The 23,518-nt window shown below is 34.8% G+C and overlaps 1 protein-coding gene across 3 annotated transcripts in view; it reads left to right on the top strand.

The window, feature by feature from the left end:
• LOC121868360 (multidrug resistance-associated protein 1-like) overlaps window positions 1-23,253 on the top strand; it is a 46,778-nt gene extending 23,525 nt beyond the window's left edge. For 2 of the 3 annotated variants that reach the window (XM_042368879.1, XM_042368881.1), the window contains exons 13-31: window positions 1,615-1,699; window positions 2,941-3,143; window positions 5,007-5,183; window positions 5,683-5,850; window positions 6,617-6,800; window positions 7,304-7,418; window positions 7,982-8,132; window positions 9,811-10,024; window positions 11,236-11,456; window positions 13,975-14,064; window positions 14,267-14,357; window positions 14,531-14,639; window positions 15,344-15,470; window positions 16,537-16,674; window positions 18,063-18,173; window positions 18,315-18,473; window positions 19,420-19,586; window positions 19,730-19,924; window positions 21,657-23,253. In XM_042368879.1, the coding sequence (XP_042224813.1) occupies window positions 1,615-1,699; window positions 2,941-3,143; window positions 5,007-5,183; window positions 5,683-5,850; window positions 6,617-6,800; window positions 7,304-7,418; window positions 7,982-8,132; window positions 9,811-10,024; window positions 11,236-11,456; window positions 13,975-14,064; window positions 14,267-14,357; window positions 14,531-14,639; window positions 15,344-15,470; window positions 16,537-16,674; window positions 18,063-18,173; window positions 18,315-18,473; window positions 19,420-19,586; window positions 19,730-19,924; window positions 21,657-21,768 (2,817 nt within the window). In that variant the 3' untranslated portion in view covers window positions 21,769-23,253. Of the gene's footprint in view, window positions 1-1,614; window positions 1,700-2,940; window positions 3,144-5,006; window positions 5,184-5,682; window positions 5,851-6,616; window positions 6,801-7,303; window positions 7,419-7,981; window positions 8,133-9,810; window positions 10,025-11,235; window positions 11,457-12,229; window positions 12,451-13,974; window positions 14,065-14,266; window positions 14,358-14,530; window positions 14,640-15,343; window positions 15,471-16,536; window positions 16,675-18,062; window positions 18,174-18,314; window positions 18,474-19,419; window positions 19,587-19,729; window positions 19,925-21,656 lie in introns of all 3 variants that reach the window. The other variant, XM_042368880.1, reaches the window with a different exon arrangement.
• Window positions 23,254-23,518: the final 265 nt, after the last annotated feature.

The following is a 23,518-nucleotide window of genomic DNA, read 5'->3' on the forward strand; positions in this document are numbered from 1 at the left end:
CTTTTCATCAACTCTGTTGATATCTTAAACACATCTTTTCTGGTTTTATATTTAGGATGATGTATTGGTACAAATTTCTATTTTTTATTATTTACTCACCTTCATTGAAAAGTTTTTTAGACATTATAATAAGAGAGCCTGTTAAATCTGAGATACTGTACCCATTAATTGACAAAATTCACTTTAACCCACTATACATAACCTTCCACTACTACTATTATTATTGTCTTTTAGGTGGCCTAATAAATTTTAAAAACATATTAGCGCAAACCCACATAATTTTCACATGGGGGTAAATATGATACAAACTCTCCCCAGAATTAACCCTTTGTGTATAGGTTCCCTCTGAGCTGAATGAAATTGTCTGGTATTAACAAAATGAAATATCAAAAGTAGCATCCCTGTAGTGAAGGGGTTAAAAGGTTAATTTATGTCTGAAATGAAAGTGATCAGAACTTTTTTCTCTAAACAGTGTTGTGTTGTAAAGTTTACACGTAACATGTAAAAGATACACTAAGAGTCTAGAGCCAGGCCACTAAATAAATCACAATTCTAGGTACCTTTATCATGAGTCACATAGTAGTACGTCACCTTTATCAACAGATCAAATTAAATCTGTCTTTGCAGTATTTTGCACTACATAAATAGGAATTGGGTAATGATGAGTAAATCATGCAACTGTAAATCTGGTTCTTGTGAAATTGGCACAGATTAACGACCTGTACACCTTAGTTCTTCCTATTTAGTGGTACAGTACAGTATACAGTTTTGGTAATTGCCACATAGGTTTGAGTTTATTGATTTTATAAAGGGTTATTTTATAATTGTTTTCTTATCATTTCATAGGCGATATTTAGCAGTGTAATATTTTGTCAGATTGTTGTTATTTTGTTTATCTTATTTTTTTTATGGGAGAGATTTGTATTTCTATTTTTATTATTATTTTTTTCATGATTTTGATGGTAAGGATATCTCATTTTAAGTATCCACACTAAGGACGCATTACTTTCAGTTAAGTTAGTGTGTACTGTATGTTTCTTTGGGTTACTGTCTGACTTTATTTTATGGAGTAAGGTAAAGGGAAAATATTTTATGCTTTTTGTTAACGGTTTATTTGTCTGCATGTTACCAAACTTTCTTCAGCGTGGTATGTGTGCACTGTACAGTCTGTGTTTTATGCAGCTTGGTGTTTTTATGTTTGAAATTCTGTAATGCATGTTGTTCTGGCCCTGTTATTTCCTTGGGTTTTGACCTAAATTGGATAAGTTGTAGTCTGTGGTGATTTTGATTGTTCTTCCTTTGTTGGGTGATTTATCAATACAGTATTTTATACTAAGTTCCTGATCTTGGAAATACTTGAGTAATTTTCTTTACCTAATTTTTTTCAAGCTTATTACTGATATAATTTTGTTTAATAGAGTAATTTCAGCTCAGTAAATCATGTTTATATATGCAGTATATATACTGTATTTGATTTTATATAAGTAAACAATTTAGTAATTATGACATTTGTTATAAATTTTATGACATTTGCTAAAGATTCACTCATAGGTTCTGATAAACTGTTTGATTAGTTATATGTATAGAGTCTAATGAAGGTTAATTCCTCTCAAGGCAAAAGTTTCCTTGAAAAGGTTGAACAATTTCCTAAATGCTGATGAACTGGACCCCAACAATGTATCAAGAGACAACACAGAGAGTAAGTTGACACCTTAGGTATTTGTGCTTATTGTCGTACCTGTCATATGATTTCCCTCATTTCTTTGAGACTTTTGTACACCTTGATGAGTAGATTGATTTTTGTTTTGTATGGAGTGTATGAGAACAAATTTTTATTAGGTTAGTTGAGTGATATATATATATATATATATATATATATATATATATATATATATATATATATATATATATATATATATATATATATATATATATATATATATATATATATATATATATATATATATATATATATATATATATATATATATATATATATATATATATATATATATATATATATATATATATATATATATATACATACATACGTACATACATACAGTGGTCCCTCGGTTAACGAGCACAATCCGTTCTAGAAGGTTGCTCGTTAACCAAAACCATTGTTTCAATGGGTTTTTGGGTAATTGGTTCCAGCTCACCGAAAATTGCCTAAATTCAACAAAAAAGGTAGAAGAGTACACTTACTTTGAGGTGTGTATGTAGAAGGCTCCTGGATGATGATGATGGGGATTAAAATGGGGGTGGAGGAGAAAGGAGAAGAGAAGGCATTGGGGTGAAAGAGAAGTCACCCCATGGCGCCATTTCACCCATAAAATTTTAGTTCTCTTGGCGTAATTCAAGATTATTTTCTTTAAACCAACACTGCACTGCATTATATATTGTCAATATGTAAAATAAATTTCAAAATGACCAATAATTTGCTTGCAAACACAGAAAAAAAGCGTTTGGTTGAAGAGAGTTTCAAGCAAGATGTTACCTCCACTGAAAAGACACAAAGACTGACGCCTGTATGGTGTGTTGAGAGGCTGGATGGCGCGCATAAAACTAGTTTCATTACCTTCAATTATGTTCAGTAATTGTTAAAATTACTAAAAAATTTAATATTAAACTTTTAAAATTATTGAATAATATAAACTTCTTGATATTTGCTAAAATGGTAAGGAATTTAAGCCCTAGAACCGATTATTGTATTGGCGGACTAATACTACAGCTGGTGGACCGCCAAATGCAAGCGAAAACATGTTCAGGTCGGCTCGTAAGAAACTCGTTAATCGAGGGATTGCTCGTTAACCGAAGTTAAGAATCTTATGGAAGGTAACTCGTTAACCGAAATCTCGTTAACCGAGGGACCACTGTATATATACTGTATATATATATATTTTCTTTGTGTTATAAAGTTTTATGCTTCTTTTGCAGACAGTTGTATTAAAGTTGAGAATGGTACCTTTGCTTGGGGTCATGATGAGGAAGACAGTAAACCAGTCTTGAAAGATATCAATCTTGATGTGAAAGAGTCGTCGCTGGTGGCAGTTGTTGGCACTGTGGGTGCCGGCAAGTCCTCTCTCTGTTCTGCAATCCTTGGAGAGATGGAGAAGCAGTCAGGAAGAGTTAACATCAAGGTATAATGTAATTGGTTACATATTTCTATTTCCAGTTAATTAGTTCTATGCTTGATTGAATGGGAGAAAATTTTTCTCATTCCTCCAGACCATTCATGCCAAGGGCTCTTCGTGGCTTCCCAGCTTGTATGGCATTGTGTTGATTACTATTGCAGTGTAGCTGATGATCAGTTCTTGGAACCCTTTTCTAATGTGCCTTGTCCCTTATCACCAGTAAATTGGCATATGATATGATAGAAGTATTTAAGTGGGTGAAAGGAATCAATAAAGGGGATATAGATAAAGTTCTTATAATATCCGAGCAGGATAGGACTCGGAGCAACGGATTCAAGTTGGATAAGTTTAGGTTTAGGAGGGAGATAGGAAGAAACTGGTTCACAAATAGGGTGGTGGACGAGTGGAACAAGCTTAGCAACTTTGCAGTAAGTGCGGGAACTCTGGAAAGTTTCAAAAGGAGGCTAGATAGATTCATGGATGATAGAGAGTGGTAGTAACTCTCGACAGGAGCTGCCATGCGCAGGCCAACCGGCCTATTGCAGACTCCTTATTTTCTTATGTTCTTATATGTATCATCTTCTCCCTTCACCATTTTCATTGCCATGTCTCTGTATATTTTGCTAAACCAACAACTATACAGTCATGTGTGCAAACTGCCATGCTAGCTATGGTCATTTCTGTGTACTGCCATGCAACAGTACAGTAATTTACACATATTGCCTTGCCAGCTACTGCCAATGTGTACAATGAAAGACAAAAGTCGTGTCGTGAAATTTGGTGAAAACATATGCCAAAGGGCTAAACTTTTGGTGCGCTCTACCTTGTGGTAGGGGTCTCTCATTGTTTCACGGGTTATATTTAATCTTCAGACAAAACCGCGACACGACTTTTGTCTTTGATTGTACACACTACGTACCTTGCTCGCTAGGGTCCTGAATGCTAGCTACCATGCCAGATCTTCTGGTACAGCGCTATCAGGTACTATCATATATGCATTACCATGCCAGGTTTTCTTACTCCATAATGGGGGACTTTGATAATAAATTTTTTTCTCGATGTGCCTCCATCACTTCACTATTTTACTTCCTCCTTACTCAGTGGACTACAACCAGATCCCATTTTGATGGTTCCAACATCAAATATCTATCTATTAAACTCCATCACCTAAAGGGAAATCAGAGTTCCCAACAGTTCTCAGAATTCTCAACAACAATAGTTTGACAACACTAAGACAAGTACTGTACAGTGTCTTGAAGAATTGTTAAAAACTGCTTCAGTATGGGCATTGTGGCATGGAGCTGGGCTTCAAGTTTGCAGTAAGCTAGTCCATCTGGATTGATACAGCAAGATGACATGGTTAAAATCATCCTGATTTTGCAACCAGTCACCATATAAATGTCTTCCACTATTTTATTCTACATTGTAATACTATGCTGAACCTTCAACCTTTCCTTTTATCTTGTAATATGGTCATTGCCTCATTGTTCTGTCCTAGCCCATTACTTCATCCATATAGTTTTGCTCAATACATTACAAGAATACACAAGTGCACCACCTTGAGCTGCATTTTCTGCTCTCTACTGCTTGATTTATGCTATAACTTTTCACACGTTTCTCCCTCTGCTGTACAGTATTTTCTTTATTTTTTCATGACCAGTCTCGTCCATAACAACAAATACTGTACTGTCCTTTATGGTAAAGATGAATATATTTTATCATTGCTCTTTTGACATCAGTAGACAAAATGACTGGTAGGGTTTCTCATGATTACACTTTGCACCAGAAGAGTCCAGTTTTGAAAAACAAATGTAAAATTCCTCAACATTCTTTAGCATTTAATTCTTTATTCAACTATTAATTTTCCAGGGAAGCATTGCCTATGTATCCCAGCAAGCTTGGATTCAAAATTCTACTTTAGAAAACAACATCTTGTTTAATTATAAGAAGGATGATGACAGATATAATAGCTGCATCCGAGCATGTGCACTGGTATCTGATCTGGAGATGCTACCTGGCGGAGATCAGACAGAAATTGGGGAGAAGGTAAACATGAGTCTGTATTACTAGTTTCCAGATTCAGTACTGCTGAGAGAGTTATTGTAATACAGTACAGATATCCCTCGATATATGAATGGGTTAGATTCCAAAAAACATTAGTTAAGTTGATTTTCATATAGTCAATAGAAGAACTTATAAGGGATCATATACAGTACCATAATTATAATTTTTCTCTCCTGTTTCCTGAATGCCAGCCTTACAGCTTGTAAGCATCAAGATTTTGGAAGGGATATTGATATGGGTGCTATGGAAGTTTAGGATTATCATTATATTTCAAGAAGATTCCTCTTTTGTGTATTCTTTGGAATCTGGGAAGGAAGTTGTCAGTCAAAGATAAGTAACAGTTGATGGAAATAGAAGGTACTGTATTATGATGCACTAAGCATCAATTTTATTTTTGTTTAGGTACTGGACTATCACAGCAGCATTTTACTAAATTAATTTTTTCTGTAAATAATTATATTACTACAGTATTCCCTTTTAGGGAATCAACCTGAGTGGCGGTCAGAAGCAGCGTGTCAGTTTAGCTCGTGCTGTTTATGCTGACACTGACGTCTACCTTCTTGATGATCCTTTGAGTGCTGTAGACTCACATGTAGGCAAGCACATATTTGAACAAGTGATCGGTCCAGAGGGACTTCTGAAGGGAAAGGTAATGCTGCAAAATATTTTATGTAAACTATATCAGTAAATATTCTTGATGTTTTAGCATTTTGGGAACAGTAAAATTTGATCTTGTCATCTTGATCAGACATCTTGTCATGTAAGTCTTCTACCACCATGTTCAGTCCCTAAAGTTGTAGGAAGGTAAAGTGAATTATTCTAATAAAGTGTTCATTTCTTCAGCCACTTCGGATGTTAGTTTTTATGGAATACTGTATTCATATAACATTATGTGTGTGTGTGTAATTGTTAAGTCACTGCCTCTGTAGAAACATAAACATAAGTTCTTCATGTGGGGGCTTATGGCTTCGTGATCATTAGCTACAGCTTGATCTGGCACAATGAATTATGATATTGGATATTGTTGTCTGAGAGACAATCCTTCCTTCTATAAACATTGAGTCCTTGCATGGTCCTCCTTATTAACTGAGGATATTTTGATATGATAAATTTTGAGTGGAATTACAGAACTTTATGTTTTCTCTGGGAATAGCTGAAGTACTTGGCTGACTTTCAATATTCTTTACATAATTTGGGGGATAAACGTTTGATTATATTCACAACTAGACCTGTAAAAATATAGAGGAAAATTAATATCTCACACTTGCAGACCATCTTAAACCTCCTTCCAAGGTCATTCTCTCCACTCTCATAAGGCTGCTCAATTTTCTGAAATTCAATCCCTTTTGCAAAATCAATACATAATACAGGTAATTGATTCCATATCCTTAGTAAAAATTATCAAATTTTTCTAGACCCGAATATTGGTAACCCACGGAATTACATACCTGCCACAAGTGGACAAAATTGTGGTTCTCAAGAATGGAGTCGTCACAGAAGAAGGAAGTTATACAGAGTTGTTGAATAAGAAAGGGCAATTCCAAGAATTTTTACTCGAGTACATATCACAAAAGGCAGAGGAAGATGACTTGCTGGAAGGTGTGTATTATGGTGAATTTGGGGTCCTGTATGAGGGCAATCCTTTTTTTGGCCATAGAGACAAGTGTATGACTCACCAGGCCACAAAAGAATGCTCATAGAGGAAACATGGGTAAGAGAGGTGATATGGTTCACTATATAAACACCAATACAGTATGTCAAGGGGGGTTGGGAATACTATAAATAATCTTCATTGTTATTTGGAAAAGGGGTAACAAAAGACTTAACTTTTATGTTCCTGTAAGAAAGTATCTTTTACCCAGAGCAGTGCCAAATATTATGCTCTCAGATTTTCTTATTACATGACAAAACTGTGTTTGAGGTAAGAAATATTTACTGTCATTCTTTGTAGAAGTAAAGCAGGGTGTTATAAAAATTTGGTCTCTACAGTATACTATATGTGCCACCTATGAGATTTTTGTTTTATATATTCTGGCCAACCACAGTGAAAGGGTTAATTATTATAATAGTAACTCAATTTCTTTTATCATATTTCCTAATAGATTTGGAAGACATAAAATTGCAACTTGAGAGCAAAATTGGGCGCGAAGCTCTTCAGCGACAGATTTCTCGCAAGAGAGAAGAGAGTGAAAGTGAAAGCTGCGACCCTAGCAAAAAGTAAGTGAGAAATAGGGCAGAAGAAGAGAGAGATGTAGGTGAATTTAGTTTGAGGCAGAAAAGGTTAAGAATAACTTGAATACATGATTGGAAAGAAGAAAATTTAACCACATATTGTAGATAATGAACTCATTATCTACAATATATGGTCCTGGTTTTGAGTAGGAATTTTTAGTGACTATCATAGAAACCAGGCAGTGATCAGAAGGTCATAGGGGTGGGTAGCCACTAAAAGTATAAGAGTTTGGATGAGTCCTTAATGTGTACGGGGTTCCCTATGAGCTGGATTGTCTGGTGTTTTCTCATCGTATACAACTACCTGAGAGGTGAGTTGTCTCCTTGTTGTGTGAGATCATCAGCTCTTGAAAATTTTTGTACAGTACAGGTATTTATTTATGAATGTGTGTAGTTCTGTGGTGAGTAAATGATTAGTGGAGGATTATGCTCACCTTGTCCTTTAATCCAAGCTGTAATGAGTGAATATATAACCTTTAGTTGTTGAATGAAGAAATTACCTTTTAGATGTTGACAAATAGATATTCACATTATCTTGTACCTTATAGTAATGAGATCATCAAGAGAGGAAGTGTAAAGCGTACCAAAACCCAGAGTGAATCAGAGAAAGCTAAGCCAGCCATCAGTCAACCACCTCAGCCACCAAAGAATGAATCTGGTCAAAAACTCATTGAAACTGAGAAGGCACAAACTGGCACTGTAAGTTCCTTATGTTTCAGAGTGACCTGAAGTCCTGTACTGCTCTGGGGGAGAATTTGCATTTTTTTTCCCCATTGGATTTTATCTTGATATTATTCTTGCTAATTGAGGTTGATAATATCTACCTTCTAAATATGTGCTGTAATGACATCTTTAACTCCCCTGATAGTGATATTTGCTCTCAGTTCCTACAAATGTTGAGATAAATTATTCTTGTGAACACCTTTGTCTTATAGTTATTTATTTTCAAAATTTTATTTTAGAATTATACTGTTGTAAGTTGACCTTGAGAATATTTCCCAATTTCTACACCCATCAGACAGGGCATATGGCTTAATGGCAGGTTACACTGTTCAGATGGTCAATGAAAAAGTTGCTTCCAGTAGTAATTCTCATCCAATTGCTACCAAGTCCTCAGATTCCACGAACCAATGAATTCCGCAGTTCAAAGTCTATTGAGGATTCAGAATCACTAAGACTAATGGATCAACTATGGTTCATGGGCTTTCATTCTTCAAACCCACTTCAGCCGTGAATTTCAACTAGCAACACACTGGCTCTTTCCTGTTAACCTAACTTAATAATTAGTAATTTCAGTTTTGGGGAGGGTAATAGCATGTTTTTTGTTTTTTTTTACAAAAGTCACCTAGGAAGGCATTAGGTCATAAATAGAGCATTAATCCTGAAGTCTCATTTTATGACCAACTTTGGACTCAGCAACTCGGCTACTCTCCCTCTTCCCAGTGGATGGTGATGAAGTTGGCAAGAAAAAGAGGAATGAAAGACAGGAATGATGACTTATGGCTCAACCAATTAACAAGTGCAGTGCACATATACTGATGTAACTTCTTCATTCATTACTTTCAACTTTGATTGGTAACTTACTGGTACAGGTATTTCAAAATATCCATTGTTGGGGACTTGTTTTGACAGGAAGACACAACTGATTCATAAATTAGTCCCAGCCACTAATATATACAAGGCTGTATTATAATTGACTAAGAGAGGATTTAAGTTAATAACCGAATTTCTATATTTTTTTTCTTTTCTATTAGTACTCTGTGGTGTGGTGTTTGTAAACTAACATGTACTATATCCTCTACCCACCTCACCTCTTTGTGCCTTCTCCCTTCACAAAGCTACCCTCGCTTCAAGGACTCAGGTTTTCTAGGTATGCTGCGGCCCCTCTCCCTCATTCCAACACCTCCTACTCTCTCACTCTCCACCACTGAAATCACGATAATCTGTATTCATTCACAACATTAGATTTTTTTTTCTCTTCTGATGTGATTTGAGAAAGAACGTATAAATTGATTTAAGAACTTGGGAAAAAAAAATACCTGTACACTAAACAGTTCATCAATACAAGAGAACTAATGAATCATTTAACCTTACGTATTAAGAACCTTGAATCTACACTGTGGTTCAAGCCATCCATTGGTAAATAGAATCTGATAATCCAGTGCCAGGTGGACAACTTTTTCATTATCCAGCCTGGGTCCGTCAGAATGGTATAACCTGCTATTAAACTACCGGTATATGCCCTCACTGAAGGATACAGTGAGAATGTTTAGTGATAATTTTCCCATGGGTTTGTTGCTTGTCTCTTTCAGGGATTTTATATTTTAGCCCTTCATTTGATTCATTTAGCAACTATTATTTATCTTTTTTATTTCAGGTAGGAGTTAAAGTCTATGGCTACTACATACGAGCCATTGGCATAGCATCATCATGTCTCACGGTTATGTTCTATGTCCTATCTCAATCATGCACTGTAGGTTCCAACATGTGGCTAACAAAATGGTCAAACGAAGAACTAGTAAACGGTACCATGGATCCTAGTGTGACAGACATGTATTTGGGTGTCTATGGTGCTTTTGGTGTTGGACAGGGTAAGTTTGTAGTGCCTGTTTCTGACTAGTTTTACTTTTATTAAATCTTTCAATACTAAGGCATTTAGTGAGATAATGTGCATAAACCACTCTGTTGCAAAGGTAAAAGAGAAAATATTTATATAAAGCATGACTCTCTTGCCTGAGAAAAGACTCCTAATGCAGAAATAGACACTTGCTTAAAGTTAAGTGTATACGTCCAGCTTACAAAGAGTATGGGAAAGTATGACCATCAGTATGCATGTGTAAAATATCCATCTGTTATCTCTAAACTAGTCAGTTTTCATATATCCACCGGGAAGGGTAAAGAGGCATTTTATCATCTGTTCTTGACCACCATTCATCTCAACCCTTTATCTTACCTAATCAACTTGTTTTATAGAATATTTACACAAGGTGTTGGCTTGGGGAAGAGTTTTGCCTTCTTGTTTAATGATACTCATAAGGTTCACAAAACATATAAATTTATAAGTTATTGAGACTGATTATGTTCCTGACTAACTGGGAAAACTGACTTGGAAAGGTTTGGCTCTTCCCAAATTCATCTCAACTTGTGTGCCACAGTAAAATGTTGCTTGGCCAACAATTGAGCAACTTAACCATAAGGTCAGTCTCACTTCACAAAGGTACCGTGAATAGTTTTGTTTTGTTTTCAACTGGGATATGTAGATACAGTACAGTATTTTATTCTGCAAAATTTTCATAGCTATGATATGACTTGCCCCTCATAAGACTTTACAGAACAAATGGATTAATGTTCGCCATACAGCAGCTTCAGAGTACTATAAGCTAAAACAGTTATTCATACGGTAGTACCCCTCAAAATCACTTTATTAATGATAATTGCAGTTACCGGTAACTCCAAGTGTGGTTTTATGTAATGGCCCAAGCATACTGGATTGTTGATTTTATCCATCATTTAGTGATTTTGGGTATAGATGTGTTGATGGATGATGTTGAGTTTTGTTAAGCATTAGTGAAAAACCAGGTGGATATTTAGGACCTATAGTACCTGAGTTGTGGAAGGGGCACACCATATTTTGTCTGTTAAACCTGTAAGAATGAATACATGCAGAAAAATCCATTGTGGTGGCCACCCTATACCAAGTTGGCAAAGGCTGTAACAAATGAAAAGAGTCTTTGTAAGCAGATACAGTAGTTAATTTTATTTACAAAGTTATATTTATTTATTTATTTTAAAATAATTACAGCGGCTTTCATCTTGACGGGCTCCATGATCATTTCGAGGGCAACTATATTGGCATCAAAGCTATTGCATAGGCAAATGCTTGGTAATGTTTTGCACAGCCCAATGTCCTTCTTTGACATGACTCCTATTGGGCGTATTGTGAATCGATTTGCCAAGGATTTGGACACAGTTGATGTACTCCTTCCTTCCAACTTGAGGGCATGGATGGGGTGTTTCATATCGGTAAGCAGTACCTACATAAATCACACTGCAAATTTAGTTGCTGGGCTCATATTGTTAGTGTGGAACTGTGTTGTTGATTAGTTTGTCTTTTATGTGTTAGCTTTTGTGTCTATTATCTTAATGATTTTAAGTGTGCATAATGATATGTTTTGGTCTCCTTTTGCCTCTGGCATAGCCTGTTTTGTCTGTGGTGACAGGGGACCCTGGGCCCTTGTGGTCTACCTGGTTTTTATACTATTAACTAGATATTGTACAGGGAAGGTAATCTACTAGTAAGTACACTACTTTACTGTGGTTCTCAGAATTATTTTAGTTAGTACAGTATTTTATTGACAAAAGTATAAATACATGGTAAATATATACAGTACAAAAAATTCAAAATACATTTGTCCAACAAAATATTGTAAATCAAAACATAACATGTAAGGGGCAATTTCAAACTTAACTATAATTATATAATTATATAATTCAGGCACATATACAATTTCATTTAAGAGTTCACTGATACTAGAAAAAGTCAGCATATGTTACCTTTCACGACAATGTGCAGAGAGTGGACAACCAATCAACACATGCTGTTCACTTTGTACATTGTAGTGTACTGTATATGTAATTTCCCATGAACTACAGTATCCTATAATCTGATTGCTCTTTCCCCAAGGTTGCCAAATTGGAGGTTTAACCTGTGTGTGTGTGTGTGTGTCAGGAAGAAGTCAATAAAGCATTTTGATAATGGTAAAAGTAAATGAAGTGCAAATATATTTTTTCTACAGCTCTTTTCGTCCTGGGCGGATCATTTTCTCTGTATTATGGTGCTCTTGATGCAGCAGAGGCATTACATAAAGACTTACTTCAAAACATACTACATCTGCCAATGTCCTTCTTTGATACAAACCCTGTTGGCCGTATGATTAATCGATTTGCCAAGGATGTAGACACGTTAGATGATGTTTTACCTCGGACCTTAAGATCTTGGCTCATGTGTTTCCTCACGGTATGTAAGCATTGCGTGTTTAAGTATAACTGCATGTGCCACCTCAGGTGCTGGAATCTTCTCTTACCAAGTGTGAACGGCTGGAGCTCTAATTTCCATGTGTTCTTTTTAACCTTTTCTTGAAATATGCTTGTTTTCTCTTTGTTATGCTTTAGTTAATTACATAAGTACACTCGGTGAATGTTTGTAATACCTGTTGAAGATTGTTTCTCATATTAGAGGGATTTAATTTAATTCTTCAATGAATTTCTATATGCTTTTTGATAAGGATGGTTAAGGGAGAAAAATGTCACATGTAGCAGCAGTGAATGTAAATAATATGGTGTGAGGATTAGGGAAGTAAAGGCTGAATGAAGTGTGTAAGGAATGTCTTAGTTTTTATTAAATTTATCTTATGGATGTTGAGAAGGGAATGAATTGATATACTTAGGCATTTTGTTACTTTTTCATAATACTGTAGTTAGGTGCTTCAACTTCACTTATTTAATTAATTCCATAAAGGTATTTAGTTGGTAGGTAGATTGTAATACTGGTAGACACTTTATGGTTGATAGGCAGATAAACAGGTTTTGGTTGTGAGTTAGACCTAACCTACCCAAACTTAACTTAACCTAACCTGTCACAAAATTCTGCATCTTTAGCTTCAGGTTATATAGTACAAGATTTCCAGCTAAGTTTTCTGCGTGGTGCAAGTTCTCAGTTCTTTACCCTATTAATTTTTTTTATACAGTTTTCAGTAACATTTTGTTTGTCTTGGCTTTTTGCATGTGCTTATGGCAACTTGCATTCTCTATCTTGTCACTCTTTTTCAATTATATGTACAGTCAAAGAAAAAAGTCACATTACACTTACTGTGCCTAATGTTTTGAAACTTATGACAAAGAATTTTGGTAAAGTTCCCAGTTCAGACTTGAACCTCGAAGCTTTGCTGTTACTTTACCCAATGTCTTCATCGTGGGTTTCGGAACATAACCCTGGGGGGAGGGGTTAACACAAATTTTGTCTTACAGTACAGTACATTAATTGTTATAACTTAAAGTTTTTCTTTTTCTTTTTTCTTCTTTCATTTATAAGCAATTGTTATAGATTAACGATCAAACATATTTCCTCAGTTGTTTTAGTCAACTAATTTTTGCCCAAACTAAATCATGTCAACATATATCTTCTCTGTATTTGTCTCATGCCAAATGTTATTTAAGTCATATAACTCTAGGTTTACTTTTTCAAAATACTTGTAGTTATACAAGTACCACTTTTACCTTTCTATGAATACTTTATGCAAATATGATTATAAGGTAAGCATTATACTTTGTGATCTATTCTGACTCTTCTCTTGGCCTCCTGCTGGTTTTTTCTATGAAGTTCAGACTGTCCAGAATATAGATTTGCCACTTCTAGTTTTACACATTAGACTTAGATATGATTTTATGTTATTTTCATTGAAGTTCTAACATTAATGTATAGCTTTTTATATGATTTATTTGATTCCATTACTTTTGTATTAATAATTTATTTGTTATGCAGGTGTTAGCAACATTTGCAGTGATCATCTATGCCACTCCTGCATTCGCCCTGGTCATGATCCCCACAATGATCATCTACTATTTTGTGCAGGTAACCACAGACATGCTAAAGTGTACACATTTTAAAGATGGCCCATGCTCAGTTTCTTTTACATGTGGTTGTTATGTAGATCTCTTAGTTATACATTCTTATGCATCCATAACTCATAGACTTCCCACTCAGGAAAAATAATGCCAGCATCTCTAGAATCATCTATGAATTTTTTACTCTTATTGTTTTATATTTTTATTAGGTTCTGTATGTATCTACGTCTAGGCAGTTGAAACGCATTGAATCTGTTTCCCGTTCCCCCATTTATTCACACTTCCAAGAGAGTATACAAGGTATGTATTTTGTTTTATTGCAGGAGTACTGTACAGTATATGCATATTTTATGAACTGTATCAAGCTGTACACTTTGTTGCCTTAATCAGACTAGAAGCTTCCTTAGGTAGATAAAATGCTATATTTTTTCATCATCATGGTTGACAGTGTGATTTTTTATTTATTGTAACAGGGGCATCAACTATCCGTGCGTATGGAAAAGAACATCAGTTTATACAAGACTCTGAAGCCAAAGTAGATTTCAATCTTCGAAGTTCCAACCCAAGTGTCATGGCAAACAGGTACTGAACTTTAAGCTGGTGATTTTGTATATCTTGAGATGATGAATTTATTTAATTATTACCAGTGTATTCAGAATATAAAATATGAAAGTGAAGTTTTAAGAGCTCTTTCAGCATGTTTCAGTAATTTTGTAGCCTGTTGAAGGATAAATATATAGCCTTATGGTAAATTAGGCAACTCAAGTATACCCGGTAGCCAGACAAGTGTACAAGTTGAAAACCCAGGGCTATTAGGACCTCAGGCATTGTTAACTAGAAATAACTTTAAGATTAGTTGAGCTTGCCATCACAATTCTAACCCCATTAAAAAAATGGGGACTGGGAGACAAGAACTACCACTTAAACTGAAGGCCATCATTACATTCAACATTTTACATTACATGTTATTCAATATTAATTGTTTTCATTGCCTGCCTAGAAACTTGACTCAGCCTTAAGAGAAAATGTCCCCATTAGCAACAATTAACAGCACCAATTGGCCCACTTACTTTCATGTACTGTGTGTGGAAATTTATTGAAAGAAAAGTACAGTACATATTCTATATTTTTTAATTTTGTATTTGGAATGCTCATTTCTTTCATAATAAACAGTAGTAGTCTTGTTGTGTCAGGTTATAAAGAGTTAAACCAGTTACCTAGTTATATTTGTCCTTAATAAATGATACCTATAATATTTACCTGAGGTGGTTTTTGTTTATTTTCAGGTGGTTGGCTATTAGGTTAGAGTTCATTGGCAACATTATGACATTTTCTGCTGCCATGTTTGCTGTCGTGGGCCGGGGTAATATCTCTGGAGGAATAGTTGGACTCTCAGTCAGCTATGCTCTGTCAGTAAGTTAATTATAGTGTGTCAGCTAGTTTTAATTGTATTTTTTATGGCATAAGAATTATTCAACAAATGACCTGAGAGATCACTGGCAAAACACCTGACTGAGCCTGTCTTGTTGAGATGGCCATTTGAATTCTCGGGGCAGATGGGTTTCTGTATCAGCACAAAAATATGTGGTTTACCATGTGAACCCAAAGTTTATGAATGAGGGGCTCAAGTCAGTTAAACTAATCCAGGGTTCATCTTGGTGTTTTCAGTGATTTTTTATGACTTTTGTTGATTTTTTTCTTAGGATATTTATGGATTGCTTATTTAGTACCTGAGATTGTGTATGTTCTCACATTCCCCTGATTATAATATACAGTCATTTAAAATATTATATAAGTGACAATACATTTTGGTGTTCTGTAACATATTCTCATTTTAAAACATTTTATTTATATGCTTTTTCTTATCATTCTGTTTTATTTGCTCCTGGCTTTGCAATTATTACCTCCATGCATTAAGATTCTCTTCTTAAGTTCATTACAGTAATAATTGTACTTAGAAGAGGTACATCAGTAGGCCATGAAATCTCGGTAAAGCATTTTTGTAGAGGTACTGTATTCTTTCTTTGAGGATTTACATTTTGGCCTCACACCGTGTTGTCTCATACATGTTTTTTTTATATTTAAGAAAGAATCTTACTCTTGTACTTCCCATTACTTGGTCCCTTTTTTGTGTATTCATTCTTAGCTCAGGGTTTTCATTTTGAATCTACTGTTGGCCATACTTAACTTACATCTAGACCAGTTCATATTGTTTCTACAACAAATTCTTCAGTGATTTGAATAAGGAAAATTAATTAACTTAGTCCTATTATCATCATTCAAATTAGTGTTTTGTGAAAGACTGTGCAGTATGTTAGCCATGGCCTCCCTGATCCCCTCTCATCTTGTAACTTTCTACCTAAATGTTTAGTAAATGTTCTGCATACCGGGTATGTGTAATTTTAATTCTAAAGTTTTTTTACTGGGATGTAGACAACTTGAAGATTAAGTTACTATATTTCATTATTCCATGTTCTAGGTGACACAGACATTAAATTGGCTGGTGCGGATGACCTCGGATGTAGAGACCAATGTTGTAGCTGTGGAACGTATTAAAGAGTACACTGAGGTCCCGCAGGAAGCTGCCTGGGATATTTCAAGCAAAAAACCACACAAGGTATGACTGAGGAAGTTGGTTGATAATGGCTCTTGATTTCTTATTTTTCAATTACTTTGTTGTTATGGGCCTTATTGTGGAGTGGGATCATCATTGCAGTGCACTTATGCTATAATTGAGAGATTGAGTGACAGCAAATTAATGGAGTGAATATGTTGCTCTTTTTCAAGTCAGGGATATCATAAACTAACATATTTACATCGAAAATTAGATTCAAAATAAAAATTACTGTTGAATTTCTACTGCATGAGCCCATTATGAAGCATCAGTACAGTGCCAGGATGGAGACTGTGTTATACTATGAAGACATTAAGTTGAGTTGACATATTGTAAGGAGTTTAACTAATAGTAGTAGTACAGTATTTAGTAAACAGGACACTTGCTGAATATAGAAAGTATAATTAGTCAAAGATCAGACAATATTTTTCATTCCAAGAGTTATAAAAGGATTAATGAAAATAGATATCAAGCACAGAAATTGTATCATAATTTGAATCTTCGAGAGAAAAGTACAATTATCTAACTTAGGAAAGAAGTGAACATGAACTTATAAAGAGGACAACTGGCACCAAAAACTTAAAAGATCAAGTGAGGAGTAGGACTCATTAACATAAGAGTAAATAACAAACTTAAGGGATAAAATGCACATAAATTTCCAGAAAAAAAATAGGTATTAGTGTCTGTCCAGTTTGGGAAGTGTTATCCTCAAGTAAGAAGACAGCTTAGAATATCTAATTGAAGTAAACTGTCTAATAAGGAATAATATACTGTATATTCTTGTGTATAAGCCAAGGTTTGAAGCCCAGATTTTTAGGTAAAAAGTAGGAGGTCGACTTAAACATGAGTAATGTTTTCTAAGGGTTAAGTCCATGCATATTGAAGGGCCAACTGTTATCTTAAAACATAAAATTATTTCCCAATTAATAATGATAGCTATGCTGTTCTTTTGGTAGTACTGTACAGTGCTTTAATTCAAATTTGTTGTTCTTCTATCTCTCAAAACCTAGGATCAACTTATAAATTGTATGAGGATTGGGGGAGAGGGGGAGGGGCAATATAACAGGGGTCAACCTATACTTAAGATCAACTTATTCATAAGTACAGATGGTGTACAGGTATTAGTTAAAAGTATAGCAGGGACAAGCTGCTGACAAGAGATAAATAAAGAAAAGTTACAGAAGACAGCAGGATAAGTGTAGTATTAGACTGAAATATGATAGTTTGTGTAGCAGTTGGTGAGATAATACAGGAATCATGATATCTTTGAGAAAATCTTTTATGGCCCCCAGCATTAACACAGATTCAAATGTAGTGAATAATACGGAAGGTTTTTTAGTAAAAGACTTCTCATGGTTCACTGAGCAAAGCATTAGTGTCTGGTTTTACAGGACTGGCCAGACCAGGGAGTGGTGGACTTCAACAACTACTCCACACGCTATCGTGAAGGGATGGATCTAGTTGTCAAGGACATTTCCTTCCATATTAATGGAGGAGAAAAGGTATGTATACAGCTAGAGTAAGGATTTCCTTACAGTATTTGTAAACCATACTGAGAGAGTGGAATTATATAAGTATTGTTTTGTATTAAATTTTAAAAGTTGTAAATTTTTTAATTACTATAGATATAATATGACTTTCAGATAGGAATAGCTGGTCGAACAGGGGCAGGAAAATCATCATTAACCCTAGGACTCTTCCGCGTTATTGAAGCAGCTGGTGGTAATATCACAATTGATGGTGTTAACATATCTGACATTGGCCTTCATGACCTTCGTGGCCGACTAACTATTATTCCACAGGTAAGCGTGCGTAAATATATAATGTAGAGTTTTTTAGCTGTGTTTCCCAGCGGTATGACTGTAAATCCTAAATGATTCATTCACTGAGATAACTTTTTGTTCTAAAATGCCACCCATCCCACACTGCCCTTCCTGTCCATCTCTAGTGCAACTTGTGATAAGTTTTTATTATACTTATTCATGTCTTTCAGTTGTTTGAAAACTTCAAGCAACTCGTATTGTTTTGTTTTTTGTTAGATTATTAGTATTGACATGTGTAGAATGTTTATACAAGGAATAAATGGAATCCATGACATCAATGACACTTGAAAATGGAGATATTTTCTAACACATCATATAAATGATAGAGTTGGGTTATGTCATGTTTTAGGTGAGCATTAAATAAAAGACAGTACAGGACTGTACTGTTGTGGTACTTATTATAACAAAATGAAATAGGAAATTTTTTTTGTTTTAAAGAGAAAGATGTGTAAAAATTAACTTGGTGTACAATTTTGGAAACAGTACTGTACATACTAATAATATGAAGAGAATATGGGACACCAACACTGAATGTTGTACATTTTCAAAAACTAGAATTACTGTACAGTACTTAGAAGATACTGTGGTCCTTAAGTGGTTACAGGCACTTGAGGTGAATATCATTCATGTATATTCAACAGATTGAGTATATGGTGTATAAAAGTACCTTTTAGACTGGTTACAGTACAGGTATATATACTGTAGCTAGGTTTTTTAACATAGAAAAGACATTAGATTTAGTTAATGTAATGTGTTTATGAACAATAAACACTTGGTGAATGTATTTTTACTGAATTTGGTGTAGCATATTTTTTGTTAATTTGAAGCACTAAGGAAATTGTTTTGCTTTTTTCTGAAGGGAGACTTACCTGAATCCCATGTTTTGTACATTGATGATACAGTATAATTATTCTCTTCTGGTCAGGATCCTGTTTTGTTCAGTGGAACACTTCGAATGAACCTTGATCCCTTTGGAGTTTTTGATGATGCTGAGGTATGGTCAGCACTGGAACATTGTCATCTCAAGGAGTATGTGTCTGAGCTGTCATCTGGCCTTCAATATAATATAACAGAAGGTGGAGACAACCTCAGGTGAGATGTCATCTTTCAGAATATAAAGTATAGTAAGGTAGATGATATCTTTAACAAGATGTTTTTTTATATGAGCTTAAAATTAAGAGGTTTTTTTTTTTCACTGTTATTGAATAAGGTATTCATGGTTATTTCTATTTTAGTGTTGGTCAGAGACAGTTGGTTTGTCTGGGTCGAGCTCTTTTGCGTAAAACTCGTTTGCTTGTCTTGGATGAGGCAACGGCTGCAGTAGACTTAGAAACTGATGACCTTATCCAACAAACTATACGACGAGAGTTTACTGACTGTACCGTACTCACCATTGCCCATAGACTCAACACCATCATGGACTCAACGAGGTAAGATGGGTTTCTGGTTGGTATATTAACCCAGTAAATTATAGTGCTCTGTTATATTTTATTTATTTTTATTTTTTTTTTTTTAGCCTCTTAAGAGTTTTGAAAAGTTTAAAACACATTTTTTTGGGTAATATCACGTTTTCATGTTCTCTCAATTTTGTACTTCGTCCCCACCAAAGTTTGTCTTGCCCAACATCTTTGCTCCTTGTTAATATTACCGGTATATTTTTGGTCATGAATACAGTGTAACTTATCGAAACTCCAGTATAAAATGAAGTAGGATTAAAAAAAAAAAAAAAAAAGAGTAAAATTTGCAAATGTGGTACTATGGAAACTAAACCCTTATACAGTACACCATTAGTCTATCTTTTTGGGGTTCCTTGATGGGAGAAAGATTAACTCGTCTAGTTCTTAATGTGACACAAGTACCAGATCTCTCTATACCCCTGAGCAAGAACCCAAGTAGTTAGAGTACAGTATACGTATATTGTATTGTACCGGTATACAGGTACAGTAGAAGTCCAAAAATCCAGACTGCTTGGGGATTGGGTCGGTCCGGATTTTCGGGATTCTCAGGCAGTACTTTTAAAATTAAAATTTAAGGAGGAATAAAGAAGAGATGAACAGGTACATTTTGATAGTTTATTCATTAGCAAATACAGCATGCTTCATTTATCAAAACGAGCAGTTTTCAAGAAAAATAAAGTGAACACTAGACAAAAATGTAAACAAACTGTCTAATACCATGACGATTATTGAAATTCCTAAGCCATCCATCACTAAATGCGCACTCTGATTCATTTGCTCCTTAAAAGACTTTGCTTTGGCAATAAGCATCGGCCCAGAAATTGCCATACCTTCTGATTGTTTTAGCAAAAAACATTCGTGCAACACTTTATCGAGATTTTCTAATGTGGGCCAATGTAAACTTTTTCTTTCAGCAATTTTAATATAAGGCTCAGAAGAAGCTGTGAATTCTAGAATTTTATTCTTTGCCTTTTTTATATCATAAATTGTAGACTTTCCAATGTCGTATGTTTCCATTAGAACAGCATTGCTCACACCACGTTCTAGTTTCTTAATTATTTCAAGTTTATCCCTCAATTTCAATGTGTTCTTCTTTCTCTTCACACAACGAAGTTTATCTACTTACGGGGCCATTATTATGGGCTTGTACTCTGTACATGGAAAGAGTAGGACTCAAAATTACATACGTTGTCACAGTTTGATTGCTTGTTTTAAAGTGGCGATCGCGTGGTCGTTTGTTGTCGCTGTGCAGCTGTGGCATTCACGCATGCACACATACACACAAAAGATTTATAGTGCCTCAAATTTTACATTTCAGTTCAAGCTAATTACAAAACTAACAAAATTAGCTTCCTATAATTTACAATTACTTTTATTATTAGAATTATGTAAATTAATTTTTTAAAGCAACTCCATTCATTCACGTAACCCACAAAAGCCCGCTAAATTTAAAAAGTTTGAGTTTTCGAAAAGTCCAGATTCTCGGGTGGTCCGGATTCCTGGCATCCGGATTTTTGGACTTTTACTGCATAGAGAAATTAGGTACCATAATTGATAAATCACATTCTTTACTGGAGAATCTGTATGAGACCGCATGATGGATATACAAATTGCTTAAAGCTGTTTTTTAAATTGAAGAGATTTTCTTGATATTTGCACGCAGTATTGTCATTTTAATAATGTATTCTTATTTTTTGTCTTACAGGGTACTTGTTTTAGACAGAGGTGAGGTTAAAGAGTTTGACACACCTTCTAATCTTCTAAAAGACAAAACTTCAATCTTTTATGGAATGGCCAAAGATGCTGGACTGGTCTGAGTTCCTAAAGCACAAATAAAGAAATAAAGTACCTTAAGCAGAGGAAAGAAAGCATTTATTTGTACTTAAAATTTAAAGTGACAGGAATTATTGACTTAGCGTAGTGTTGTGAGCATGTTTAGAATGTTTGTCATTGTATGTCTGACTTATTTTATGAGTTTCATGTGTACAACTGTATGTCAAGTTGAGTGAAAAGTTTGATTTATATGTAACTTTGTGTATTGGTTATATGTTTAAAAGAAAAAATGAAAGTACTGTATGTTGTTGCACAACTTTAGATTTATCAAGACACATGGATAGCCTTGTGAATGCATTGTGGCATGCCAAGTACAATTTGAAATAAATAGTTTAATGTATAATGACATACTGTACAATATTATTATTCTCATTTAGATGTCCTGTTTTGTATCTGTGTCATTCAGCTCTCTAAAAACCAAACCTAACTGAATGATAGGAAATTCTTTGACTAGCCCATTTTAATGCAATTCTTGATACAGTAGAATCCCAGTTATCTGACACCTATGGGGATTGAGAGGGGCAGGATAAAGAGTTTTTCCAGTTATTTTAAACTCACTCTTAGGATCCCCCAATAAACCCTACAATACACAGTGCTACAGGCTGACCTGGCAAATTCGTGTCAGAAAAATGGACTTCTTTAGCACTTATTCCACTCTATATAAACATTATGGCTTAAAAATAAAGAAAATAGAATATAAAACTGTAAAATAAGAAAAATGAAGAGCGTAGGTGTGTATGTGTGGTAAGTGAACGGGTGTGGAGGTGGTGGGCTATAACTATATTACCGAATCGTCAGCCCAACTGCTGCATTTATTGTTACTTGTAATAAAACTACAGTATAAAAGTTGTCAAAAAATCATTACAATACTGTACTGTACTTTAATGTGGCTTACAAATAAATGAAATATAATATAAAACTATAAAATAAGGAAAATGAAGAGCATGGGTGTGTATAGTATGTGGGAAGTGAATGTGTGTTGAGGCAGTGGGGTACTGAGCTATAACTGCATGACTGCACTCCCTCCTAATGTGATGTCACGGCATGCACACAGCCAGCACTGGAGCCACACATCTGTGAGTCAGCTGGTTGACTGCCTGAACTGTGTCGTGTCACCCAGAGGATGGTTTGAGTGTGGAAAGAGTTATTTTTTGGTATGTAAAAGATGTGCTATTGTATTTTATGACATGCGATGTATCGATTTTATTGTTTACTATAGCAATAAATATGGCAGCTCATTCCTGGTGCGCGCAGTATTCAAACTGACAATTCTAGCTGATTTTGGAGGATTTTATTTTATCATTACAGTATTATTGTTTCATTTTGGTGCCGATTAGTTGAATCTACTGGACAATTGGGACTCTATTGTAAATCAATATATGGTCACTGTTATATTAATGATTGGAGGATATAATTTATATACGTACAATATGTAGTTTTAACTGAAATAATTAAAGATGAAAATTTCATATCGTGTTTTATTTCATAAAACTTGTTCTCCCAGTACAGTACAATATATATATGGCAGCAGGGTCTACCACACAACACATTATGCTTCCAATATCTTCCCAGGCGGTAGTACCTCCCTGTTTGGTAGCTGCTTACTACTGTACCTACTTGACCCTCTTAATTGTGTTTATTGATTCATTTTTCCATTGATACTGAACCTAAAGATAAAATGCAATATGGTTTTTGTTAAATTTACTGGATAAAGACAAATTATTGGACCTCCTA

Source organism: Homarus americanus, unplaced genomic scaffold, assembly GCF_018991925.1.
Source record: "Homarus americanus isolate GMGI-L3 unplaced genomic scaffold, GMGI_Hamer_2.0 scaffold19318, whole genome shotgun sequence".
NCBI lineage: Eukaryota > Metazoa > Arthropoda > Malacostraca > Decapoda > Nephropidae > Homarus > Homarus americanus.